Source organism: Prionailurus bengalensis, chromosome B2 (genome assembly GCF_016509475.1).
Source record: "Prionailurus bengalensis isolate Pbe53 chromosome B2, Fcat_Pben_1.1_paternal_pri, whole genome shotgun sequence".
In the NCBI taxonomy this organism is placed as follows: Eukaryota; Metazoa; Chordata; class Mammalia; order Carnivora; family Felidae; genus Prionailurus; species Prionailurus bengalensis.
The window spans coordinates 78,883,380-78,908,013 of record NC_057349.1 but is presented as its reverse complement, the minus strand read 5'-3'; the positions used below and the strand labels follow the sequence as shown (position 1 = coordinate 78,908,013).

The window sequence follows — 24,634 nt, the reverse complement described above, 5'->3', positions numbered from 1 at the left end:
GGACCCATTGAAGAGCCCGAGGAAGGGGCGAGGCTAGCGGGCGGCGGGAGCGGAGGGGTCGCCAGTCCCGGTCGTTGTCGCGGGCGGGCGCTGGAGGCAGAGGACGCCGGCGCGCGGGCAGTGTGGACCGACTGACTTACTGACCGACCGACGGAGGCACACCCCGCTCCACCCCACCCCACCCCGCCTCGCCCGCATCCCCGCGCCGGCGCCGCCTCCCTCGGCCACCCCTTCCTTCTGCACTTCTTTTCCGCCTCCGCCTCTTCTTGGCTCCCGCGGCGCCAGTGCCTTCCCCTGGCCCGGGCGGGGCGCCTCGGCTCCCGGCAGAGCTCCGTGGAGTCGGGCGGAACATTCCGTTCTAGCAGAGAAGCAGCCCCAGCGCTGGGCGAGAGGTGCCGAGGGAGCTTCTCCCCGAGGACCGGGGGATGCGAAGGGTAAGACCTGGCAGGGTTGCGTTTGGAAATACTTTTTTTCCGCCTCCCGCCCCTTCGGGTACTGACCGGTGTGGTCCCCAAGTGTCCTTCGTGGAGTTCTCATTCCGTGTGAGCGAATCGTGCGTCGATGTTTACTTAGCTGTGTAGCCCCAGCTTGCAAACTGTGGTCTGTGCTACTTCTGGAGGTTTCTTCCATTTACTAGTTATTGAATGTGTGTGCACTAACGTGTTTGTAGAAAACGTGTAATTGTGCATGTTTGAGAAATAGGCGCTTGAGTTGGTGCTGAATGTCTGTAAACCATACCAGCAACTAAGTCCTCCCAGAGAAATCCATCTAGATTTCTAACTGTCTAAAATATTAAATGCCATATGAAGAAATGTATGTCAAATAATAAACTTTTGGTATAGAAAATATAGCTGCAGGAGCCACTCTGCTTTGAGGAAAACTAAATGTACATTTAATATCTAGATTTGAATGTTGATGGAACCATTTAACTCCGAACTAGCCATTAGATGAAAAAAGTTGCTGTGTTTTTTGAAGACATTTCTTGGTGAGGCTCACAATCATAAACGGCTCACCTCTCCAATGCAAACGTTTGCAGTGATAAACACCAGAAGCCGTCCGTCATTTGGTCATTTGAAAGTTTGAAAGCAACATGCATGTTTCTAATTTTAGTTTTAAATTAAGCAAATGAGAAAAAAAATTAGTAATCTATTAATCATTTTGCCTCCCATCTTTTTTATTTCCCTTTAAATTAAATGTGATTCTTGTCTTTGTTGTTGCTTTCATGATATATTAAGCATCCTTGGACATGTAATAAGAGATTAGAACAGATTTACTGTTTTTAAAGGTGTTGAAAGATCTCTATGGGTCCCATAACTTCTCCTCATTTTTTATTACCAAGTTAATATCTTTTCAACAAAGGGGGAAATGCAATTTCTTAGCAGAAACTCAGTGGACATTGAGTATCAGTGGGGTGACCACTGCCATCAATCTATTTTGCAGAATATTGAGAAGCTCAGAGCAACTAACCTTTAAGGTTCCCATAGGACTTTATCTGATTTAAAGTGTTGCTTTTCTAATCCCACCCTACTGACAGTTTGCAAGGGAAGATACACTGATTGATTTTTCTCTGTCCCTTTTTTCCCCCTTGGTAGTCCTTCTAGCTCCCCCCATCTCTAACCCAGTTACAAGCAATTTTATCAAAATAAAAGGCCATGCATAGTTTCTTAAGTGAGACCAATAATTTTCTGATTATATCCATACATGAACAGAATCCACGCACCTCCAGAATTTTAAATGTTGCCTGCTGCAAGCGGTTACTTATGGGCACAATAGCAGTGGCTGTAGTTGGGCAAGATGCAAGAGGATGGACATGGTTTTCAAAAAACTAATCCATATGAGGTTATCAAGAGAACTTACTGTAAACAGACTCTTTTTGTTCCAAAGATGTCTCCCACTCCAGGCAAGGAGCAATCCTGGCTGAGGTAAGTATCAAGTGTCTGATGGGGAGAGGTCTCATTGTGTTCCTAAGTCTCTGTGGGGGTAAAGTGATACCACAGGGCGGAAATGCTCAGCACTGACCTTTCTAAAATAAAATTACTATGCTTGCATACTCCTTGTCAGGAAGGCAGATTAGATATTCACGCCCCCCCCCCATTTAATAGGTAGCCTCCACATATATGCATACAAAAAGAATGTTGTGGCTAGTCCCTTCAATAAACCATAGGTGATATTATTTAATTTGGTGTGTAAAGTTTTACATTTTGGTGAAAATCCGATTTTACGTTGGAGTAGTGCTGGGCTTTGTTTGTTATCCACTGTTTTCTGTCTTTTTCTGTTACCCTTTTCCCAGTGGACTGTGTGCCTCCCTGTCGCCTGTGAGATCGTTCTTCTCTAATAAGCCTAGCTGCAGGATCAGTGTGTTCTTTTTGGCATTTCAAAATGTTAAAATAGTGAAATTGTTAAATGTTACCAAGATGAAACTGCTGGGAATGAAATTCTCTGGGAGAACCACTCTATCTGTGTCATATTATAGTCTATTCCAAAAGAAAACTCCTCGCATCGGTTTACCTATTTTTTCAAGAAAGAAGCAGCCCCATTGATTGTGTTGATAAGTGTTTAGTATGCAGTGTCAGCTTATTAATTACTAAGGCAAAGCCTGAAAAACTCTTTCAAAACAATCTTGTGACATTCTTCTTTGCTTTGACTGAGAATTAACATGAACCACCAGGAAATTTAGACAGGCTCCTGGGTTGCCTTGCATATTAGTGTTTGGAATTAGAATTGGAATACTTGGCTGTTTAAGACTAAAACTATTATGAAATGGAACTTATAATAGCAGTTTATAGTTCACCACGCTTACCAAATGTTTCTTCCCAGAAAACAGTTGGCCTAATAAGAAAAGGGATTATTTCCCATAATTAGCTCTCCAGGAATGCTGCAAAAAAAAAAAAAAAAAAAAAAAAGAGAGAGAGAGAGAGAGTAATACATTGAATTTGGAGATACCTAACAACACATGATGAGTAAAATGAGATTTGGTTAGAGCATCTTGAATTTGGTTAGGAAGATGGAGCCTGTCCTTGAGGTAGCTGCCTGTTCTTCTTGGGGTAATTACGTTAGCTCAGTTGCCTAAAGGACACAGAGTAGAGCTTTCTTTCCTGCAAAGAAAGAAAGAAAGAAAAAGAAAGAAAAGGATGCCGTGTCTTCACCAGTGTGATCTGTCTCTTCTGTTTTTGTATTCATCATTTTCTAATTGAACTGACAAATTAGTTAGAGGGAATCCAGCCTTTGGGTTTAAATTATTTATAATTCTGCTTTTGCCTCTGAAAAGACCTGGCCCTAACATTGTTTGAAAAACTGCTGGGGCTGAGTTTATATATTGCACGTCTTTATTTTGAGGGACTGCAAGGTCTGCTCGTTTTTCTTTTCTTGACCAAAGAGCGATAGAGAAGTTAAAGAATAAGAGGAAATCAAACCCAATTGATGTACTTCATATTGGCAAAATTTTAACTTCATCCCCCTCCCCCATCTTTGGCTCTTTCTCAATCCTGTCCTCATAACAATATTAACTTTCTGTTACATCTGCATAAATGCTGTTTCTGAGGGGTTGGGGGATAGGACACTTTGCCACTGAATTGTTGTCTAGTGTTCTGACAATCATTTAATTCACTAATCTGTATCTTCTTAGATTACATTGGGTTAACTGTAGAACATAGATCAACTCCAATTTCTTCCAGATATTTTCTGGACTAAAAGAAGCAATAAATGTCATCTAGAATATATATATAACATGAAATTATATACTACATAATTAAAAAAATTTTTTTAATGTTTATTTATTTTTGAGAGAGAGACAAAGTTTGAGTGGGGGAGGGGCAGAGAGAGAGAGGGAGACACAGAATCTGATGCAGGCGCCAGGCTCTGAGCTGTCAGCACAGAGCCTGACGCAGGGCTGGAACTCATGCACCCGGGAGATCATGACCTGAGCTGAAATCAGATGCTTAACTGACTGAGCCACCCAGGCACCCCTGTACTGCATAATTTTATATGATTGGGATGTATAATTACACTTGTATACATATATGTGAACAAACTCTCTCATAGATGTGTATCATGACCAACACAAAAGTTTAGACCGATTGCCTTTATATATTTGAATATATAATTCAGATTTTAAATAAATACCACAAATTTGGGTGAAATGTCCAAAATTAAGGCAGCTGTGCAGATGGACACAGAAGAATCAGGCAAAAGGAGTATCCACCTTGAATCCAAACAAGGAAGGCTGTTCTGATTTTCCAGGATAGTGGAAATCTGCTCCAATCTCATGTGATCTAAGAATCTTGTAGAGATGCCAGGATGGGCATAACTACCTTTGATTATGGTTTTCTCATCAACACTGACTGATGTGTTTAATACAGTTTTCACCAGTCTTGCTAGTTGTTTATTATTTTTAGAAAATGAAGTTGGGAGAAAAAGTACAAGGTTATTACTCTGTCACAAAATGCACATCAATATCGTTATATTTGTAACATACAGCACATTGTCGTGCTATCACAAAAACGTTAAAACTATAGGAAATATTAGAGGGGGCGGGGAAGGGAAGGTTGTTTTTTGTGGTTTTCCAGGGCCTCTCTTGGTCCCACTCAAAGAGTTTGATGTTAGAAGAACTTCTACCTTAAACAGGCCTGAACGGATAATAGGTATGTTTATGACCTATCAGTGATAATAGATCACAGCCATTACATAAAGTAATCAGTGCGATTACCTCTAGGTCTTAACAGAAAATATTGAGTAAAAGGTTTCCTGGGTCTTATATCTTCACTGAACAGGGTGCCTCGTGGAAAATAAAGCACATTTCATTGTAATAGTTTTTCTAGTACACTTGCCATTGCAAATACATTCTTGAGCTGGTTTTCATTGATATTTTCCATATATTTGAGGCATTTTTCCATATGGCATACTGACGAATCACTTCAGCATATCCTTTAATTTAAAGTTTCATTTGGCCAGGTTAATGTCATAATTTAGTGAGCATGAGGTTCATAGTTGTGTTTGGATGGGTTTTCGAAGGAAGAATTGTTTACTAGCCAGACCTGAGCAAATGGGCCTGGCGGAGTCATAGCAGTCGTTCTGGAATACTACAAATTCTGTTTTAGCCCCCGCTGGAGAAATGTTCACACCTGCACTTGAGGAAAGCTTTCAAAGTTTTTCTTTGTTTGTTTGTCTTCTTTTCTTTTGTTTTTGAATATATGAGTTGAGACTGGTTAGTGGGAATCAGTGTCTCCTAGCCAACTCTTTTTTTAACCTACGGTGCTGTTGCATTATATCCTGTACTTTTGAATAAGCTTATTAAGGTAGGTTTTGCATTTTGTTAATGCAACAAGGGATTCAAGTTCCCATTTCTCCTAACCTAGATGGCAAATAGTTTTTCCCTACAAGCACGATATTTTATTATCTGACTCTTATCCTTCCACTGGAGTTTGGATTCTTAATTGCGTAGAGTTTGGATTCATTGAGTAGAAATTTGATAGCTTTGGCTTGATTCTTTACCATCATTATCAACTCTGAAAAGCATTTAAAATTTGTTTTTGACTTCAGGAGATAAAGTGCGGTATAGTTTCCTAAATCTGACAATGTAATATCTATTTTTTTATTCCTACTAGCAAATTCCATGCTATTGCTTTTTAAGGAAAGGCAGAGGCATTTTTCAAAGATGTGCCAGGCAATCTGTTGTGGTAGTTGAATATACTGGCAAATGCTTTCACAAACTGTGTATGTCAGTAGTATATTTAAATATAATTAAAATAAAATATAATTAAGAAATAATGTTTTTCAAAGTTTATGTTTAAATGGGAGGGTTCCCTTCTTCCCTCATTATTTCTTCATCTGTTCTTTTAGACCATATATTCAGAGAAGAATGTTGGAATATGAGTTCTATAAATTGAGTTAAGTTACAAGGAGCTTTACATTTAAATTGGTGATAAATTCCAGTGTGCTTTTTAAAAAACAAATTTCTCCTTGCACATATGGACATTCATACTATAGGAAATTTTAGAGCACTGACTTCTGTTGGTCAAGAGGCTAAACAAGATGTTTGTAATATAGCAAGTAAACTGATATCATGTGTAGTGTGCCTTTGTCACTCATTTCCTTTTAACTCAGCTATATTTAAAAATCATCAACTTGATTTACCCTTTAGAAAAGAGACTTAATTTAATGCCACTATGATCTGTGTATGTTGGTTTATTCCAGTGTGGCTTGTTCAGTGGACCAGATTTTCAACTCATTTCGATGCACTGCTACCAGAATTTGTAAATGTTTTCTCTAGCATTTGTACAAGTTGTGGTGAGCAAGTGATATGCATGTGGAGAAGGAAAGCTGAAGAATTTAATACAGAACCAAAGTAAGCAAAAGATTGTCCCAAGAGTCCTGTGTCTTTGCATACATGGGGATTTGACTTCAGAAGATAGACAACTACTTTTGGAAATTATATCAAACTTCTTACAAACAACAGCCAGAAAAGGGAAAACCTTTGAATGATTTTAGTCCTCAGCTAAGGAAATGAAGGATGAGTAATCTATGATCCATTTTTATTGATGAAATAATTAAAGAGGAAACAGTCTGCCCAAAGTCAGATATTTAAGTACTTTGGGATACATTTCCATGTATTTATAGCTTTTAGGTATTTTTGCAAGATATATGCCAGCTATAAGCAGTATGAATTGCATAATCTAATTCTGTAAGTTAATTTGCAGCCGGTCTGCATTACTTAGACCTCCTGCAAGATTTCAATTTTAGTTTGTTGTTTTCTGGGTTCATCTCCTGTGATACATTATTTTACAGTTTGGGGAAGAGAAGAACAGAAACAAACATTTCCAGCTTAAAAAAAAATAAGCTGAAATGTTACCTACGTTTACTGGTTTCCCTTCTTTTATTCTCAGCCATCCTTCCCAGGGGTGTCGAAAGGAATGGCTACCAGTTCTAGAGAACTTTGCACACATAGACTTTGTAAATAGAATTAGGAGAAAATTGTGTGGAGTTCTTAATTTATGCCTCAGTGCTGGGTAAGTACATATTATATCTTGAAGCCACATTGCTTTGTTGGACAAAAATATAACAATAAGTTTGCTGAAGAAGTGCAGAGAAGCCCAGAATTGTAGACTGAAAAACCTTGAGAGGTTCCCCACTCATTATGTTTATTTTCAGGCGAGACCACATTATTCTATTTCAGTCACATAGAAATATCTTGGTTTTAAACGTCTTTTAGAGACTACTTTGTCATGAGTGGGCTCCCTTAGCAATCCATTTCAATGATCTAAAAGCCTGTACTCCTAGAATATTCCTTGTTCCTGTCTAACCTCAATTCTTCTTAAAGGTTAATTTTTATTTCTCCCCCTCATTTAGTGTTTCTCATGGGCCTCTGTAATCTTTAACAGTAGCTTTTAAACTTTAGAGTGTGTTAGAATCTCCCAGAGGCCTTGTGCCTCAAATCTTAAGGTTTCTGACTCGGTAGGTCTCAAGTGAACCTGAGAATTTGCAGTTTTTGTAAGTACGGCTGGTGGGGAGACTACCCCTTACGAACCTCCGACCTGTAAAAGAACTGTGTGCACTCACAGACCACTGTGTGACTTCTCACACTGTTCTTTGAGATGTGTCCTAGATGTCCAGCCCATTCTTACCTATCTTACTTCCTAATTCTTTACCTTCACGTCACTTTTTCTGAATACCTGCAGTTCCTCAGCTCTGTGCATAATCGCAAAATTGCATCACACAAATCTCAGGAAGAGTTTGACCTTGAATGAGTACAATAAAATTACCTTATGGTTTCAGTGACATCAAAATCCTATACTTGCATCCAATTTGCACACTTACTTCTCAATCGGAACTACATTTTCAAAGCATATTCTCCATCTTTACTGAAACCTAGTTCAGTTCTGTTTGCATACAATTATTTGCATCTTTTATTGTATCTTTTTCTTGAGAGACAGAGAGAAAGCACGCAGAGAAGGGGCAGAGAGAGAGAGAGAGAGAGAGAGAATCCCAAGCAGGCTCCCTGCTGTCAGCACAGAACCTAATGTAGGGCTCGAACTGACAAACCGTGAGATTGTGACCAGAGTCGGGCGCTTAGCCAACTGAGCCACCCAGGCACCCCTATAATTATTTGCATCTTGAAAACATATTTTTATGTTTGTATCTTGCATGTTAATACACATTTAATTTTTTCTTAACATTTCAGATAAAGAAACTGGCACATAAGTACCTAGTTTATAAAATCATGGTTGAAGGGAACCCTGGCTTTATACAATAAGAACTTATTTAAAGTTATTGCAGTAAAAAAATGATAGGAAGGAAATTGAACTATTTAGAAAGCTACCATATCTTGATTTGTAGGAGTACTCGAACAAATATTCACTTACCTTGTGAAATATTCCATTTTAGCCCCTGTAATGATAAATATTTTTCTATTCTTTTTCATCACATAATTATGGCCTGTGTTGGTGATTTTGTATCTGCAAATTGGAGAGCCAAATGTTTTGTAAAATAGAAATGAGTTGGGTTTGTTATTAGAATTGATTTTGGGCTCCTGAGATATCCCCATCTTACATTTAGCATCTGTTGGCATAAACATATCATTTGTTTTTAGTAGAACTACTTTCCTTTTCTCATCTTTAATTACTTTCTTGAGGCAGAATTCCAAATATTCACAATTAATTTTTATCAATATATTAAATTTTCCAATGCCCTTTTGCCCCAGAAAAGCAATTAAAAATTTAGTTTTTGTATGGAGTAGTAATAACCCATTTTAATCCTCCATAACATATTTTCTTATTTATGTTTTAATTAATTCAGTTGTAAGATACATGAAATGTTGTAGCAGGAAGAGAAGTTGCTCAACCAAAGCAAGAACTATGTCCACTGAATAGAATAACAAATTGATTCCTGAGGGTTTATAAAAGCCACTCCATCTAGTGGTTGAATTTTCACATAAACTTCTCTTGACAAGTTGTTTTCAAAACATACTTGCACATGGGGAAACCCATTTGGGAAAGATTAATGCATAATAACATGTATTTGAGATAGGGGAAAAGTTCATTATCATCATCATTTCATACATTGTCTTTAAAGGTCTATCAACAGCATGTAAGTAGGATTCATTCAAGGTTGTGCACATCACAGAAATCTCTCTGTATATCATGGCTGTGTGCCTCAACATTGAGGTTCATGACACACACCGGGGTAACCAAGGATAAGAATAAAAGGTAGATACCTGTTCTTTTGCCTCTAGCTTCCACTTGCCATCAACATAACTTCTGTTTAATAGTGGGATAAAAGATCCTGGGGTAAATAATTGTTGATGCCTTTTATATAACCTTTACATTTGGGGAGTTGTTTTTTTTTTTCCAGGTAACTCTTTCGTGTATTAGACCAAAACTCAGTTTTAACTCCCTAACATAACCAGCTGACTTTATGCCAAGGAAAACTATCCACAGTTAAACACCATTCTGCTAAGATAGATCTGCCATGCTGCTGATGAGCACCAGTAAGCATTTAGGTATTGAGTACCTGCCCTGTGCCAGGCAGAGGGCATGCGAGGCATATAAGACAGGTCCCTATTCTCAAGGCGTTCATGATTTGAAGGGTTCAGCAGTGCCCAGCCTCTCTCCTGGGAGAAAACCTCAAAGCAAATATAGGAAGGGGATTACACAACCCAATTATTGAGATGCACAACCCAATATCGTTTGATGATGAAATATCATATGCTTATTACATGTTTTCATATCCTACTGTATTCTGTCCTCTGTGGGAGGAGAAGGACAGATGGGTGGCTTTTATTTGATGGAGTGGAGTGGGGTGGAAAATCATTCCTCTTGCTTCCTTGACCCATATCTATTACACAGGTGTAATATATGGATATGTATTTAATGTCTACATTGCTAGGCACAGAGTATGTGCCCAATAAAAATGTGTTACGTGAAGCATGCGAGGGCCTGTAACTTTGTATCCATCAGCCACATTGCTGTAGTAACACTGCTTTATGATCTTTGGGCACCAGAGATCTGTTACAAGCACTCCCTTGTTGGAGCCTAAGGTTTACAAAATTTCTTTTTCCTTGATTCCAGCCACCATCCTAGAAACAGGCCACAGAGAGTCACCTGTCTGAGCCGACCAAAACTATTCTGCTCATGGTGGGAAATTGAGTGATTTCAGGGAGTTTGAATTTCTCCATATGGGAATGAATATTTCAAACTTTTGTTCACTAACAACCATCATGTCTCATTCAGACCTAGAGAAATTGTCCTCTCTCTTCCTTGCTGGTATCGTGGAAACTGTCATTATTGTCCACATTCCTTACAATTAATCGAAGGGGAAAAAATCTAATTTTTTAAAAATAGTGAAAAGACAAGTTACATTTTATTTATTATTTGCCAACAGTCAGTGAAAATAAGGTGCTAATCCAGGGTTAGGATTTATTGCTTATAGTTAATTATCATACTTGTCCCTGGAGACCACAGGGCAAGAATGATTTGCAAGTGCTGTGGGCAATCTTTTGCTGTCAACAGATCTTTCTTGAGATTTTAGTTGTTTATTGTGTAAAGTGATCACGTACTGTCTAGTACCTCCTTTTCCCAAAATCAATTCTTCCCCCTTCCGTAGAAACAAAGAAAAGTGTCTTATTAAATGGTCCCTGGACTTCAAAGTTAAGCGCAGGGACTTGAAGTTACACAGACTTGGGTTGAGTTTAGCTCTGCCCTCTAGGTAGAGACCTTGGGCAAAGCATTTTACCACTCTAAGCCTCAGGTTTTTCATATATAGAATGGGGATTATAATAGCACCTAATTCATGTAAATATATATATATATATATATAGCACACAAATATTCTAATTTTTCTTACTAAAACATTTGGGAATTGGAATTTTCTCTATTGTGCATTTAATCACCCAGATCACCCAATCACTCTGAGATCTGAACCTGGAGAAACAGGACTTGATTTTTCATTGGACTTAATTTGTATGCTCATGGATTCAAAGAGAATGTATTGTTTTGTTGAAAGATGAGGGAAGAAGCTGAAAGGTATGCTGCACCATTGGACAAAAAGTAGCATGCTTTAAACTACTTCTGTCTTTGGTAATGAACTGTCAGATAATCTATCTGCTGGGTTCTACATATTTTATGGGCTGGAATAATACATCACTTTTGACTTTTAATGGCCAAACTTCACATGCAAGATAAAGACAGTCTTAAGGAGTATTTGTATATGGACCATGGCTTCAAATGAATTGAAAATTTTGCATGTTCTCTTTTAAGGGAAAGCTGCATCAATTATGCTTGGTCACTTCCTTTACAGATATGTAGAAAAAGTAGCTCTCTCTAAAAAAAGATATAGGCACTTAGAGGGAACATCAAAACAGCAGAACAGGGGTGCCTGGGTGGCTCAGTTGGTTAAGCAACCAACTCTTGATTTTGGCTCAGGTCATCATCTCATGGCTCTTGAGATCAAGAACCCATGTTTGGCTCTGTGCTGATAGCAGGAAGCCTACTTGGGATTCTCCTTCTCCCTCTCTCTCTCCGCCCCTCCCCCACTCATACTCGCGCTCTCTCTCTCTCACTCTCTCTCTCTGTCTCAAAATAAATAAACTAAAATAGATAAATAAACTAACTTTAAAAATAGTAGAACAAAATTAAATGGCAAATGGATAAATAGAATTGGCTGTAAAGCCAACAAATCCTTTCATTTATATCATTAATTTGCTTTTATGATAGGCTTTTCTTATGGAATCATCACCTCATAGTGAATGTTTAATCTGATGTAGTTTTAAAGGTATTAATTCTTAAGCTCTAAAATTATTTAAATTTTAATAAACCTTAAATGTTAAATAATAAACCTTTAAATGTTAAATAATTTATAACCTTATAAATGCCTTAATGTCTATTTAGTTCATATTAATGATGTATTTTTATGAAATACATTTTTTTACTAACAAAGACCAGAGAAAATGGTGCATTTAATAACTTCTATTCCACATTAGAAAATATATGAAAAGCTAAAGCTTTGAGAACCAACCAAGCATTACCTACATAATGGAATTTTCTTTTATATATGGGAAAAGGAGCTGACATTAATACAAAGAAGAAGGATTATGTATTTTTGCCTGAATTATCAGGATAATTAAGTCAATCCTTTATTTCTCTTTGCTAGAAGATAATGTAAAAAGTGACCAAACTACTTGAATAATTCCCAAACTCTGGTGGTTATGTAAGAGTTAGAAAAGACTCAGTTACCCATTCAACCATAGCAGAAGCATCATTCATAGAGTGACAATGTTGGCCCATGAGATTTGCCATGTATATTGAGGACATGTCTTAGACATAATGCAATTATAAGGGTCAACTAAAATTTTCCTACCAACTTTAGAGAAATATATTATCAAGTAATTTTTTCTTAATCAAATTAGTAGAAACCAGACTTGTTCCTAGAAATGAATGGAGAATAATAAATACATCCACTGGCACCTTCATTCTCTTGAACCTTCACAAGGCTCTTTTACAGGGCTAGCTGAGCAGAACACAAAGCCAACAAAGAAATTAGGGAGAACGATAGGGTTAAGCAAGGGCCTGGGACTCATGCATTTGACATTCTGGACTCTTATCAGCCTAGAAACTATGAGATTGGCATGGTCTCCTTAAAGCATTTATAAACGTAGGATATTAGAGAAGGAGCCTGGCGGGGTGGGGGCGGGGGAGGGGTTGCTGATACAGTCTATATCAGGAGCACTGGTCCTTCTGATGTGTCTAGAGGGTTTTCTGCCCAACTAGACGTGACATCCTGCAGGGAGCAAATGTTGCCTCCTGCCTGTTTCCTCAGAGATGCCGCATAGGCCAGAACTGCAAAGATTTGGACTCCAGATAGAACAGCAATAAATATCTAAATTATTAAAATGTCTCTTTAAAACAAAGAAAGTCTTCAGCAGGGCAATGAAGACTAAAATAGCCTGCTATTAATTATATTAATATAGAAAAGACTCTATTTGAAGTCTTGTTTTGTTATTCAGTGCTCACCTTAATGAGGACACGGATATTTTATACCCTTAAGGGTTATAGAAACAAAGATGTGACTCTAGGTAGACTTTAGAAAACTTTATGCTGCCGGTGTACCCAGAAAATTTCTTTGATGATACCACAGCCTGCCAGTTAATGCAGAAGTTTGGGGGTGGTAGATGGGAAACAAGTGTGCGTGTAGTGAGATGGACAAACACAACAGGTGATGTCATTCTAAAAACTTGAGTTGTTTCTTTTTTTAAATAATAGATTCAACACAGGGAAATATTTTTCATTTTTATAAAGGCATAATTTATAGCTTAAATTACTAGAACAAGTTGATTATATTTTTAAAAACAGAATCCTAGGAAAATCCCCTTAAATGTCATTCAATCATTGTTTTACTATAACAGTAATAAAAACCAACTGCTTCTTTAATAGGTGCATCTACGCACCTTGCTAGAAATTTCCAATTATGATTTTCCCAGTCGCACACAAAAACACAATTAATGGCAGCTGCATCCCCCAAAGCCTAAACTATATTACTAGTGAACTCTCAAAGAAAATTCTCAATGCGAAAGATAATCAGGTGAAAATTACTGTAATAATCCAAATGTAGAAATAAAGGGAAGAATTACTGAAATGCAGAGGACCACTTTCCCATCATGATCTCATTAACTGTTAAAATAGCCTGTGCACAGTGTACTTTGACATTACTAAGATCCTTGAACTGCAGAAAATCCATGTATACTTTAGAACTGTATTCCTTAATTAAGGTTGCCTGATACTGGACAGAAATTACTCTATATTTCATAACCACACCATGCTCTGGCTCAAATGTAACAAGTTAGTTTGTTTTAATGAAAGTCCTTGGTTGCATTAACGTGGAAAATGTGAGCACATATGTGGTGATCTTAATACAGAGTAAGTCACAGGCACACATGTTCTGCATTGCTGAAGAAAGATCTGTGATCTTTTGTCATCACTGAAGAAGGTTTATAGCTCTTCCAGATACTAAAATTTTAATCCTTGAGGTCATGCCAGTAGGCAGATTTACCTAGATGGGCTGGCATAGGAAATAATGATTTAGTAGGAGGTAGTCTTAATTACTATTGACAAAATGCCTTAATTTGAGTTTGTAAGAAGCTTGAATATAATACAGAAAGCAAAATGGCTTTATTCTGGTTACTGTTAGTGCTTAAAACAGTGCATAGAGTCCAAAAGCAAAAATTCTGGGGTCTTACAGACACAGGTTCCACTACAAACTCTTCGTCTTCCAGACAATTTGCTTAACATTAACAACTAATGATTTCCATTCCTTTATGTGAAATGGTGACTATAAATAAGCACCTGATAGACTTGTCATGACAATTTAATGGTAGAATATGCATAAAGTCTCTGGAATACCTGGGGTATAATAGAGTTCCAAATAAAGTTTCCTCCTCCCTCACCCCTGTGTGCATCTGCTATTTCCTTCATGCTTTAAATGCTGAGACAAAAATGAAAACTGACTAAGCAGCCTGTGATCTAACAGAGCAATGTGTTATCTTGAGATAATTTATGGTAAGAGTCATAGTACTAAGTAATGATAATAATTAATATTTATTGAAGATTTACGTTTTGTGCCAGGCACTATGTTAAGTGCTTTACCTGCCTTTTTAAAATTTAATTTCTATGGGGCGCCTGGGTGGCTCAGTCGGTTAAGCGTCCGACTTCAGCTCAGGTCACGATCTCGCGGTCCGTGAGTTCGAGCCCCGCGTCGGGCTCTTGGCTGATGGCTCGGAGCCTGGAGCCTGTTTCCGATTCTGTGTCTCCCTCTCTCTCTGCCCCTCCCCCATTCATGCTCTGTCTCAAAAATAAATAAACGTTAAAAAAAATTAAAAATAAAACAAAATAAAATTTAATTTCTATGACAATTCTGTGATTTAGGCAATATCATCATCAAACTCATCCCCATTTTGCAGATGAAATGCTGAGGCTTAGAGAGATTAACTACTCGGCCAAGTACAAGTCTCACAGTAATCTTGGTCTTCTAACTCCTAATTCAGTGTTTTCTTCATTACTAGTGTTTTGACTGGTTGGAATTAGTGGGGAAAAGAAGGGAGATAGTAGTAACCCTGGCTTCAGTTAAAGGGTTGATGGTTCATCAAGGCTAAAAGCAGCTCTAGACATACTGTCTAATATGGTAACCACTAGCCACATGTGGCTCTTAAGATCTTCAAACATGGCTGGTACCACATGTTGAAGTGATAATATTTTGGATCCACTGGGTTAAATAAGATATTAAAATTAATTTCACCTTTTACCATTTCCTTTTTTACCTAGATAGTGGAAACTTTGATATTGTATATGTGGCTCACATTACATGTTTATTAGACAGCACTGTTCTAGAACCAGAACATCTGGGTTCATTCTGGCTCTACCACCTACTGGCTGTGTGAATGGCAAGTTACTTACCCTCTCTGTGCCTTTCATCTGTGAAATGGGGATAATAACGGCACCCACCTCATAGGGACATTGTGATTGATAACCAGTTTGAATACTTACCTGGCAGGGGAGATATCCTGATCACGATAAGCAATTTGATACACATAAGAAGGTCAGGATGCCACCTACACATAAGCTCTCCAGAAGTGCTTAAAAAGGGAAAATCAGCAAGATTTAGTAGTCTTCTTATTATAAAGGCCAAGAAAGAAGAGGAATCCACGGTAAGTTCAAGGTATGAGCTTGGACAACTTAATACAGTTATTCATAATTCCATAAGAAATGTGAAAAGAGACATGACTGGAGGCCATTTGCTGCAGCAGTATCTGTAACAACAAGAAGTGATAACCTAAACCTTCATCAGAAGGAGGCTGGTCATGTTCATTTAGTGGATACGTGAGGCACCTGCTGAATGGAGGGAGGGTTCGTGGACCAATGTGCAACTGTCTTCACGTATACTTGTAAATGGAAAAGCAAGCAGCGGAACAGTATGTATAGCATCTTAGTATCTGTTAAAAATAAAGCAAAGAGGAAATGAATTTATATATCTGCTTGAATATGCATGCACAGTATCTTTGGAAAGGGTAACAAGGACCTTCTTGCCACTGAGGAGGAAAACTGGGTGGCTGGGACATGGGGATGAGAGAGCCTGGCTTTGCTGTATGTCCTTCTGTGCCTTTTGAATTTGGAATCGTATGAATGTAATATATACATATAAATGATCAAAATTTCAAATAAATTAGTTTTTAATTGGGCAGCGTGAAGGACGAGTTAGTTACTTGACATAGCAGGACTTAGGGGTTGGAGTTCCTGGACTGGCTCCCAGGAGGAGATGTTGGGCTCAAGTTTTGATTTTCAGGCCAAATATCCATTGAATTCATTACCTTTCTCTCCTCTAATTTTAAGAAAAGACAAAGAAGTAGTATTAAATCACTGCTTTAATGCACCCGTTAATAAAATTCAACTGCCACTATTAGGTTCACGTGAACATTTCTAAGGGAGGCCGGCCCTCTCTTTCTCATCTGCTATTGTGCATCAGGCTGGTGAAACACATAAGAAAAAAAGACACCACTCCTGTGCTTGGAAGCCATTTTCTAGTTATGGAAATAAATATGTAAGCTCATGATTAAGTGATATGGTGGGGCCTGTAATAGAGGGAAAGCCTGGGGGAACTAGTTCTGCCTGGAGGGGAGGGCTAGCCAAAGAGATGTCAGAAATGGAGGAAACAATGTAACGGAGAGCTTGGAAATGGGTATTTCGGACGGAGGGAGGCTAAGAGGAAAGAAGGAAGGTGTGCAGGTGTGATCCAAAGAGCAGCATGCCTTCCAGGGCACGAAAGCGCTGTGTTTTAGTACGGGTGGGAGTTGAGAGGCAAAAGTCAGATTTCCTCAAATGCCAGGACCATTCACAGCTCTCTCACAAATCGTTGCCATTTTCTGAATCCCTCAGATTGCGGGTGAAAATTTTCATTTGTAAATGAAGTTGTTTAGCAAAGGGAGGTTTGCAAAGAGCAGAGTTGATTCAGGAGACAGCCTGGACTCAGGTGTGGCAGAATGTGGGGAGGTGGGCCACATTTAGCCACTGTCCCTGGTTCAAATTACTGTATAAACGGAACAACCCCCCCCCCCCCCACATCGTGATACTGAAGGTATTCATTTAAATTTTATTTTCTTTGCCTCCATATTCTGTTTCCACTCACACTAATCCTACATACTCTTGGCATAAGCATCCTTTCCTTGGGGAAGCCTCCTTCAACCCCCTAGACTGGCTGCTCCCACAGCATCTTGCGTATCACCAGTCACAGCTGCCACCACACTTCATCATAATTACGGGGTCAGCTGTCTGTCCTCTGCCACACAGTATACTTCATGTGACAGGGACTCTTTCTCGATACTCTTAGCCCCTATGCCTACCTACCACAGTGCCTGGCACATAGCGGGTGCTCCATAATTTGTCAAAGGGGTGAATAAATGAATCATTAATTCAGATAGGTAGGATCTCTGTGTTTTAGCGGGAGGACTCAGATCATTTAAATTTGTTCCAAGGTAGTAACTATCTCCCTCTCCAATACAGTGTGATATGTTTTTAAAAAAGAAAAATACAATTAGGAAGTAAAATGCTGGTTTTTATGAATACTTTAAAATTATTATAGGTATCACTCAATCCTTCTAATATCTTTATAAGCAAAAGAGCCTAATAGCCACGTTTTAAATAAACATTTATAAATAGTGAAATCAATTCTCTTGGATGTTTATTTTGAAACAAAACCAAATTGCTTAGCTTAGAATTGAAGAACCCTTAAAATTTGGCCTCCTTTTCTCAGTCGTCCTCATTTCTGGTGCCATCTACCTGGAAAGACTGGGACTCCATAAAGGCCTGTTTCCTGTCTCCCAGCATGCTTGTGTCACTGCACCACTCATGGGGGACACTGTCAGGAAGCACTCTCCCATCATCACCGCTTTCCAGGGTTAAAGATCTTGGTCTTCCCATGAGCCTCAGTGCAAGTTTGCCCTTCATGACATTTGTCTTGGTTGGTGTGGACATTTTTGAAATTCACCTCAGCCATAGCTTGGTCCAAATGTCTCCTCTGGGAGAGGAAACTTGCCTAACGGAGACAGGCCAGAATCCAGATCTTTTCCCACGGAAGGATCCTTTGGTTCTAAGCCTCTCTTCCTCCTCCTTCGCACTCAGCACACAGGCCGTGCAACACAGTTCCTGATTCCACACCATCTTGCTTTGGGGTTGTGCTGTATGTTCAGTCTTACCTGTACGACAAGATGGTAGAGTCTTCAAGAGCAGACGTCGTGTGACACGTCGCTCTCCCCCATCCCCACCAGCATCAGGACACTGCGTGTATGTGACAGTAGAAGCCCAGTGGTAAACACTTCCTAATGCGACCATGAGGTGCATGCCATGCCCAAGGCACATTTCCTTTAGCTTGACTATCAGGAAGTGTGTACAGGATCACACAGTGACTTAAATCCAGGCAGCTTAAATAATGAAAGAGGTATTTTTTGGTGGGTGCCACCAACATCACCAATTTCGGGTGGCTTTTCTCTGACTGACTCATTTTGTTGATTAAATCTGACAAGAATTTCATTTAGGCTCAGAGACAGGAATGAAGTAACGTGATGGTACACATTTGGGATATTTACAGTAGGTTTTAAAAAAATTATTGTTATTCTCCCAGTCTTCTCACCATTCAGCTTATTTGTTTTCCCTCCTGTTAGGATTCCCTGCTGCGGGTCTCCTCCTCAGTCATTTTGAGTTTGGCCTAATCCAAGACGGAGGTTATGAAGTCTATCCTAGATGGCCTTGCCGATACCACCTTCCGCACCATCACAACAGACCTCCTCTACGTGGGCTCCAATGACATTCAGTACGAAGATATCAAAGGTGACATGGCATCCAAATTAGGGTACTTCCCACAGAAATTTCCTTTAACTTCCTTTAGAGGAAGTCCCTTCCAAGAAAAGATGACTGCAGGAGACAACTCCCAGTTAGTCCCGGCAGACCAGGTGAACATCACCGAATTTTACAACAAGTCCCTTTCATCCTACAAGGAGAATGAGGAGAACATCCAGTGTGGGGAGAACTTCATGGACATGGAGTGCTTTATGATTCTGAACCCCAGCCAGCAGCTGGCCATCGCCGTCTTGTCCCTCACACTGGGCACCTTTACGGTTCTGGAGAACCTGCTGGTGCTGTGTGTCATCCTTCACTCCCGCAGCCTTCGCTGCCGGCCCTCTTACCACTTCATCGGCAGCCTGGCAGTGGCCGACCTCCTGGGCAGCGTCATTTTTGTCTACAGCTTTGTTGACTTCCACGTGTTCCACCGCAAAGATAGCCCCAATGTGTTTCTTTTCAAACTCGGTGGGGTCACCGCCTCCTTCACGGCCTCAGTAGGCAGCCTGTTCCTCACGGCCATTGACAGGTACATATCTATTCACAGGCCCCTGGCTTATAAGAGGATTGTCACCAGGCCCAAGGCCGTGGTGGCATTTTGCCTGATGTGGACCATAGCAATTGTGATTGCCGTGCTGCCTCTCCTGGGCTGGAACTGCAAGAAGCTGCAGTCTGTTTGCTCAGACATTTTCCCGCTCATTGATGAAACCTACCTGATGTTCTGGATCGGGGTCACCAGTGTGCTGCTGCTGTTTATCGTGTACGCATACATGTATATTCTCTGGAAGGCTCACAGCCACGCGGTCCGCATGATTCAGCGCGGCACCCAGAAGAGCATCATCATCCACACGTCAGAGGACGGCAAGGTGCAGGTGACACGGCCCGACCAAGCCCGCATGGACATCAGGCTGGCCAAGACCCTGGTTCTGATCCTTGTGGTTTTAATCATCTGCTGGGGCCCTCTGCTTGCGATTATGGTGTATGATGTCTTTGGGAAGATGAACAAGCTCATTAAGACGGTGTTTGCCTTCTGCAGTATGCTGTGCCTGTTGAATTCCACCGTGAACCCCATCATCTACGCTCTGAGGAGCAAGGACCTGAGACATGCTTTCCGGAGTATGTTCCCCTCGTGTGAAGGCACCGCACAGCCTCTTGATAACAGCATGGGGGACTCGGACTGCCTGCACAAGCACGCCAACAACACAGCCAGTGTTCACAGGGCCGCGGAGAGCTGCATCAAGAGCACGGTCAAGATCGCCAAGGTGACCATGTCTGTGTCCACAGACACGTCTGCCGAGGCTCTGTGAGCCTGACGCCTTCCTGGCAGCCCAGGAAAAGAAGTTCATTTTTTTTTAAAGCTTAAAATCTAGAAAAGTCTGTCGTCTCATCGGTTATATTTTTTTAAGTTTACCATGCTCAGTGAAAGGTGATTGTCACCAGGATCAGTTATCAGTTCTCTAGCATTTCAATAGCATAGATACTGAAACTCAGTTCTTCAGGAGTTTACAGTGAAGAAAGCCTGCTGCTTATGTGACTGAAGCTTCTTCAGAGTCTCAGTGAAACGGGAGAGAAACCTGTGGCTACACAGTTTGAAGTCTAAGTAACCACAGGGAAACACGATCAAATGAGTAATGCCTTTGTAACCACAACTTTCATTATAATGTGAAATGTATTTGTCCATAAGTATCAGAGATGTCCATTTTTACAAGTTACAGAGTACTAAAGTAGAGCTATTTTGTAAAAATGTATTGTGTCATGTGAGATGTGTATCCGTGTTTACTGTGTGTTATTTATATTTGTCTAGTTCAGCAAAACTGAAAGGTAGACTTTCATGAGAACAGTGGAACACAAGCAGCAGATACGTGCCAGTGAGATCACTTTTTAAAAAATTATTGCCCGTGACTTTTAGACACCTTAACATTTTTTTCCAATCTATTCAAATTTGACATTGAAATAACCATAAAGGTTTATTTTTTGTTAATGCAACGGGAAGAATTTGAAGACTATCCAGAATATTGAGCAGAATTCATTGACACTTAAAAATTTGTTAGCCCTGCATTTTCATACGTGGACATTTATTATCTTCTGGACTATAGCTGTTCTGTTGGGTGATGGATTACAATCAGAATGGAAGAGAGAAGGCATATTGACTTTTCTGGCTGACATCTCTGACTTTCTTTAGTCTTTAGCTATTACTAGACCTCTTAAGACAGCATGTGTCAATCTTAATGTATATTGTTATCACTGTGCAATTGCTGTTTACTTGAAGGGTACTGCATTCTTATATTCCAGGTTTAAGTAGATTTCATGCCTGGGTGGCCAAATGAGTCTTCATTTTTTCTTAATTGAAAAGAAGTATTGTCTGGATCAGTAAAATTATACCGTGTGTGAGTGTGAATATAAATGTGTGTGTGTGTGTGTGTGTGTATCTATCCCGTAACTGTTACAGTAATGTCGTAAAGTGAGAAAACTGTGACCAAGTGTAAACCGTATCACTCGCTGCATTCTTGCACATGAAGTCAGTTTCTAAAATTGAGTTCTTCCAGAAACCTTGTTGATAAAAATACTCACCATAAACGTTCAGGAAATTCTCCTCCCTTCCCCCCACCTTGAGAGATTGGGTCAAGTGCTACTAAATTGACCTTTAGATATTTCAAAAGACCAGTGTCTGGCAAGGAATCATCAATGACAGATGCAAGTGAAGGTCTGTATTTACCATGTCAGTGTTGGGAAATGAGTATCTTGGTTGCTGAGCACCCAATGTCGACCAAGTCCACGGATCATCAGAAGGGAAGTGGTTCTAAATAAAGCCCCCGTGGTAACATTTTTCCATTGAGTGTGTAGTGATATGACCCTGTTTAACTAGCGCTGTACCCCTCTTGCTGAAGTAGGACACCAGGTCTGGTCCATGTGGCGAAGCAGACCAGACAGTGGGCAAGACAGAGAGACAGTGAGGAGCCAACACGCTTGTGACTGAGGCTTGGATGACATGTGACTCTTTCTATGCTTCATCCAGATGCCCTTGGTGACAACCCCGGACCCAGCTTTGACTGGGTAGGTTTGGGCTAAGGAATAGACCTCTCCCCTGCTCCTCGTTAGCAAGATCTGCTGGAGTATAAAGATGAGCATGGCTTGCTGTCTTTTTATTCTTTAATGGTGCCATGGGTGCTCAGAATTAGGCCCTTCCCCAGTTAGCATTAATATTGCTTCAGAGGCCACTTGACCCTGACAAATTACTTATAAGCAGTCTCCTCCTTAAACAGATAAAGCGTGGCTCCTTGAAGGACCCAGAGGCCTGGGTAGCATGGATTGAAGTGGAGAGGTAGCATTCATCAGGTGATTTCTAGCTCTCTAGATAGATGAGCAGCCTACTGGGGCAATCTTTTGTGCAGTGTATGGTCTACAGCTGAATGTGGACTGTGAGCCAAGCTGGGATGCATTTAACCATCTGTCTATATGGCTCAAATGTGCCTGTTGGTTGCTTCACTTTACCTCTCTGTGATATGCGGGGGAGGGCTCAGGGTGCTGGAGGATGAATAAGGTCTCTTTAGAAGAAAGAGAAAAGATTATTTACAAACACTCACCAGGGTCTGGTTCCACTGAAGAATCGCTACTCGTTTGTCCGCATTATCCTTAATATTAATCCATGTGTCTCAGAGCTCACCAGGCAGGACCAACTTTCCTCTCACAGCTACGAAGACCTGGTGAAGATGAAATTCTTGTTACTTGTGAAAAATTCCAGGATTCATTTTCGAAACTGTATTTGTGTATACGCGATGTAGATTTTATAGTGTGCTGTGCTTTCAAGATATAAATCATATATAATAAATTAAGGGACAATGGGGCTGACGGCACTAAACTTGGTGCTTATTGATATTCTAAGAAATATCTGTGAAATATCATCATACGTGTTACACTACCTTCATTTTAAAACATTTCAGTTACTTTGAGTCACTTTGACACTTTTAATATCATTTCCTAACCAAGAGACTCCAATGTCCTCCCTAATGAATATACTCATTAAAATTACCATTCATTAGTATCCCTTAATTAGGCCCATTAACTTAAATATAATTTAAATTTCAATAAGTTTTATAAGGTCCAACCTCAGACTTACCTACATTCCTCTGAGGATAACATACTTGTCCTGACCATGCATTTCACGATCACATATGTCTTAAAAAGGGCCAAATTCCCAACCTGTTCAATTTCTTCAGAGTAATGATGGATCTTTCAGCCCTAGACCAATAGTTTCATTTAGATAAGGAGGGCTGTTTCCAAGAACCTCTAATTTTCCATTACCTATGAAATTTATATAAAAGAAACGTGGATCTGGGAGGAGCTGCAGACATATGCCTACACTTGAGATGATTCCCACACCTTCGCGTCAAGTTGAGTCAGGTCTAACTGGCATTAAGTGTCAAGGAATTTGGGCTGCCTGAACCCACACTGCAGGGAATAGGTCCAACCAGCAGATGAGAATTAGGCCCTGGATGAGTAGCACTCTAATTACTGTCCTGTTGATTCATTTTTGCCATTCCACATCTGTAAAAGAGACCACCAATATCATGCGCAGAATTAGATTTCTCACAATCTAACTGTATATTTGTATGATATTTTAAAATCTCCTAAATGCTGGGCAATGGCTATTAACAATTGTCTTGCATTGGCCTTCTGATGAAATGTTAACAATGCCTATTGTAATATAGACAAAACATTTTATCTACTGATTTGGGCTGAATGTATGTAAATAGGTTTTAAAAAAAGTCAGATGTTTAAGCAGTGGCCTACAAATCAGTAATTTTCAGATAGAAGAATTTCTTTACATTGCTGTGGCATCCTAAAACCTATCTTCACGTAAACTTAGTGTACTAGCTTGCTGGGGATCAGAGTCCCCAAGAAAGGAAACTTTTTCTTGTGATAGTATGAACCAAGATACCAGGCTATCTGGATTCTTATTTCCAATGTTTCAACTGGGAAACATAACTCTTTATTGTCTGTAAATCTAACATTATTACTTTTCCTCTTAGAAGAATATCGTATCGTTAGATGTTTGTTGAGCTGGTAACACCCTTGCAACTGCGGCAATATCTTCGTTAGTAATCTGTATAATACTTTGTACACAAGTACTAGTAAGATTGTTATTCAATGTAGCTTCAGTCATTAAATTACTATAGCAAAGTAGTACTTTCGTAATATTTACAGTGTATTAAGCCCACACTATATTTTATTTCAGTGATATAATTAAATTGTTATTTATTCGAAGAGAAAACATCCCATCATGTCTGTTGTCCAAAGTTACTTGGAATCAAATAAAAATTCTAGATTATCATGAAGAACATAAACGCCTTTGAATTCTGCCTTATTTCACAGTCTAGCATTAAAACACTCAGGACTTAAGTTCTAAAAGATTGCTGAACAACTGATTTGTTCCCAAAAAGCACTCATGACCTTATCTGAGAAATGAGGACAGATTGGATTCATGTAGTCATTTTTAACATAGGAAAAACATGCATAAAACCATCATTTACATAATAAAGAGCAAAACCTGCCATACCTTTTAAAAGCATTATTTCATTAAAGGGTTTAGTGATTTTGCAGTAAATTAAAATAAATGTACTGTTCATAATATGTAAATGAAATTGGAACTTAGCAGATTTAGCAAATTATATAAATCTGAAGAATTTATAAACACATAGTCTGAACCATGTGTAAGAGATCATTACTTTTTAACATAACTTATAAAAACATAATTTTATTTGTAC

The 24,634-nt window shown here is 39.4% G+C and overlaps 1 protein-coding gene across 1 annotated transcript; it reads left to right on the top strand.

The window, feature by feature from the left end:
- Positions 1 to 321: 321 nt before the first annotated feature.
- CNR1 (cannabinoid receptor 1) lies at positions 322 to 24,210 on the top strand. Its single transcript, XM_043591916.1, has 2 exons — positions 322 to 434; positions 18,695 to 24,210. Exon 2 carries the CDS (start codon positions 18,758 to 18,760, stop codon positions 20,174 to 20,176), a length of 1,419 nt encoding a protein of 472 aa, XP_043447851.1. The 5' UTR covers positions 322 to 434; positions 18,695 to 18,757; the 3' UTR covers positions 20,177 to 24,210.
- The last annotated feature ends 424 nt before the right edge of the window (positions 24,211 to 24,634 follow it).

Excerpts from the sequence above, each read along its gene's own strand:
- CNR1 (XM_043591916.1), top strand. The coding sequence starts at position 18,758 with ATGAAGTCTATCCTAGATGGCCTTGCCGATACCACCTTCCGCACCATC.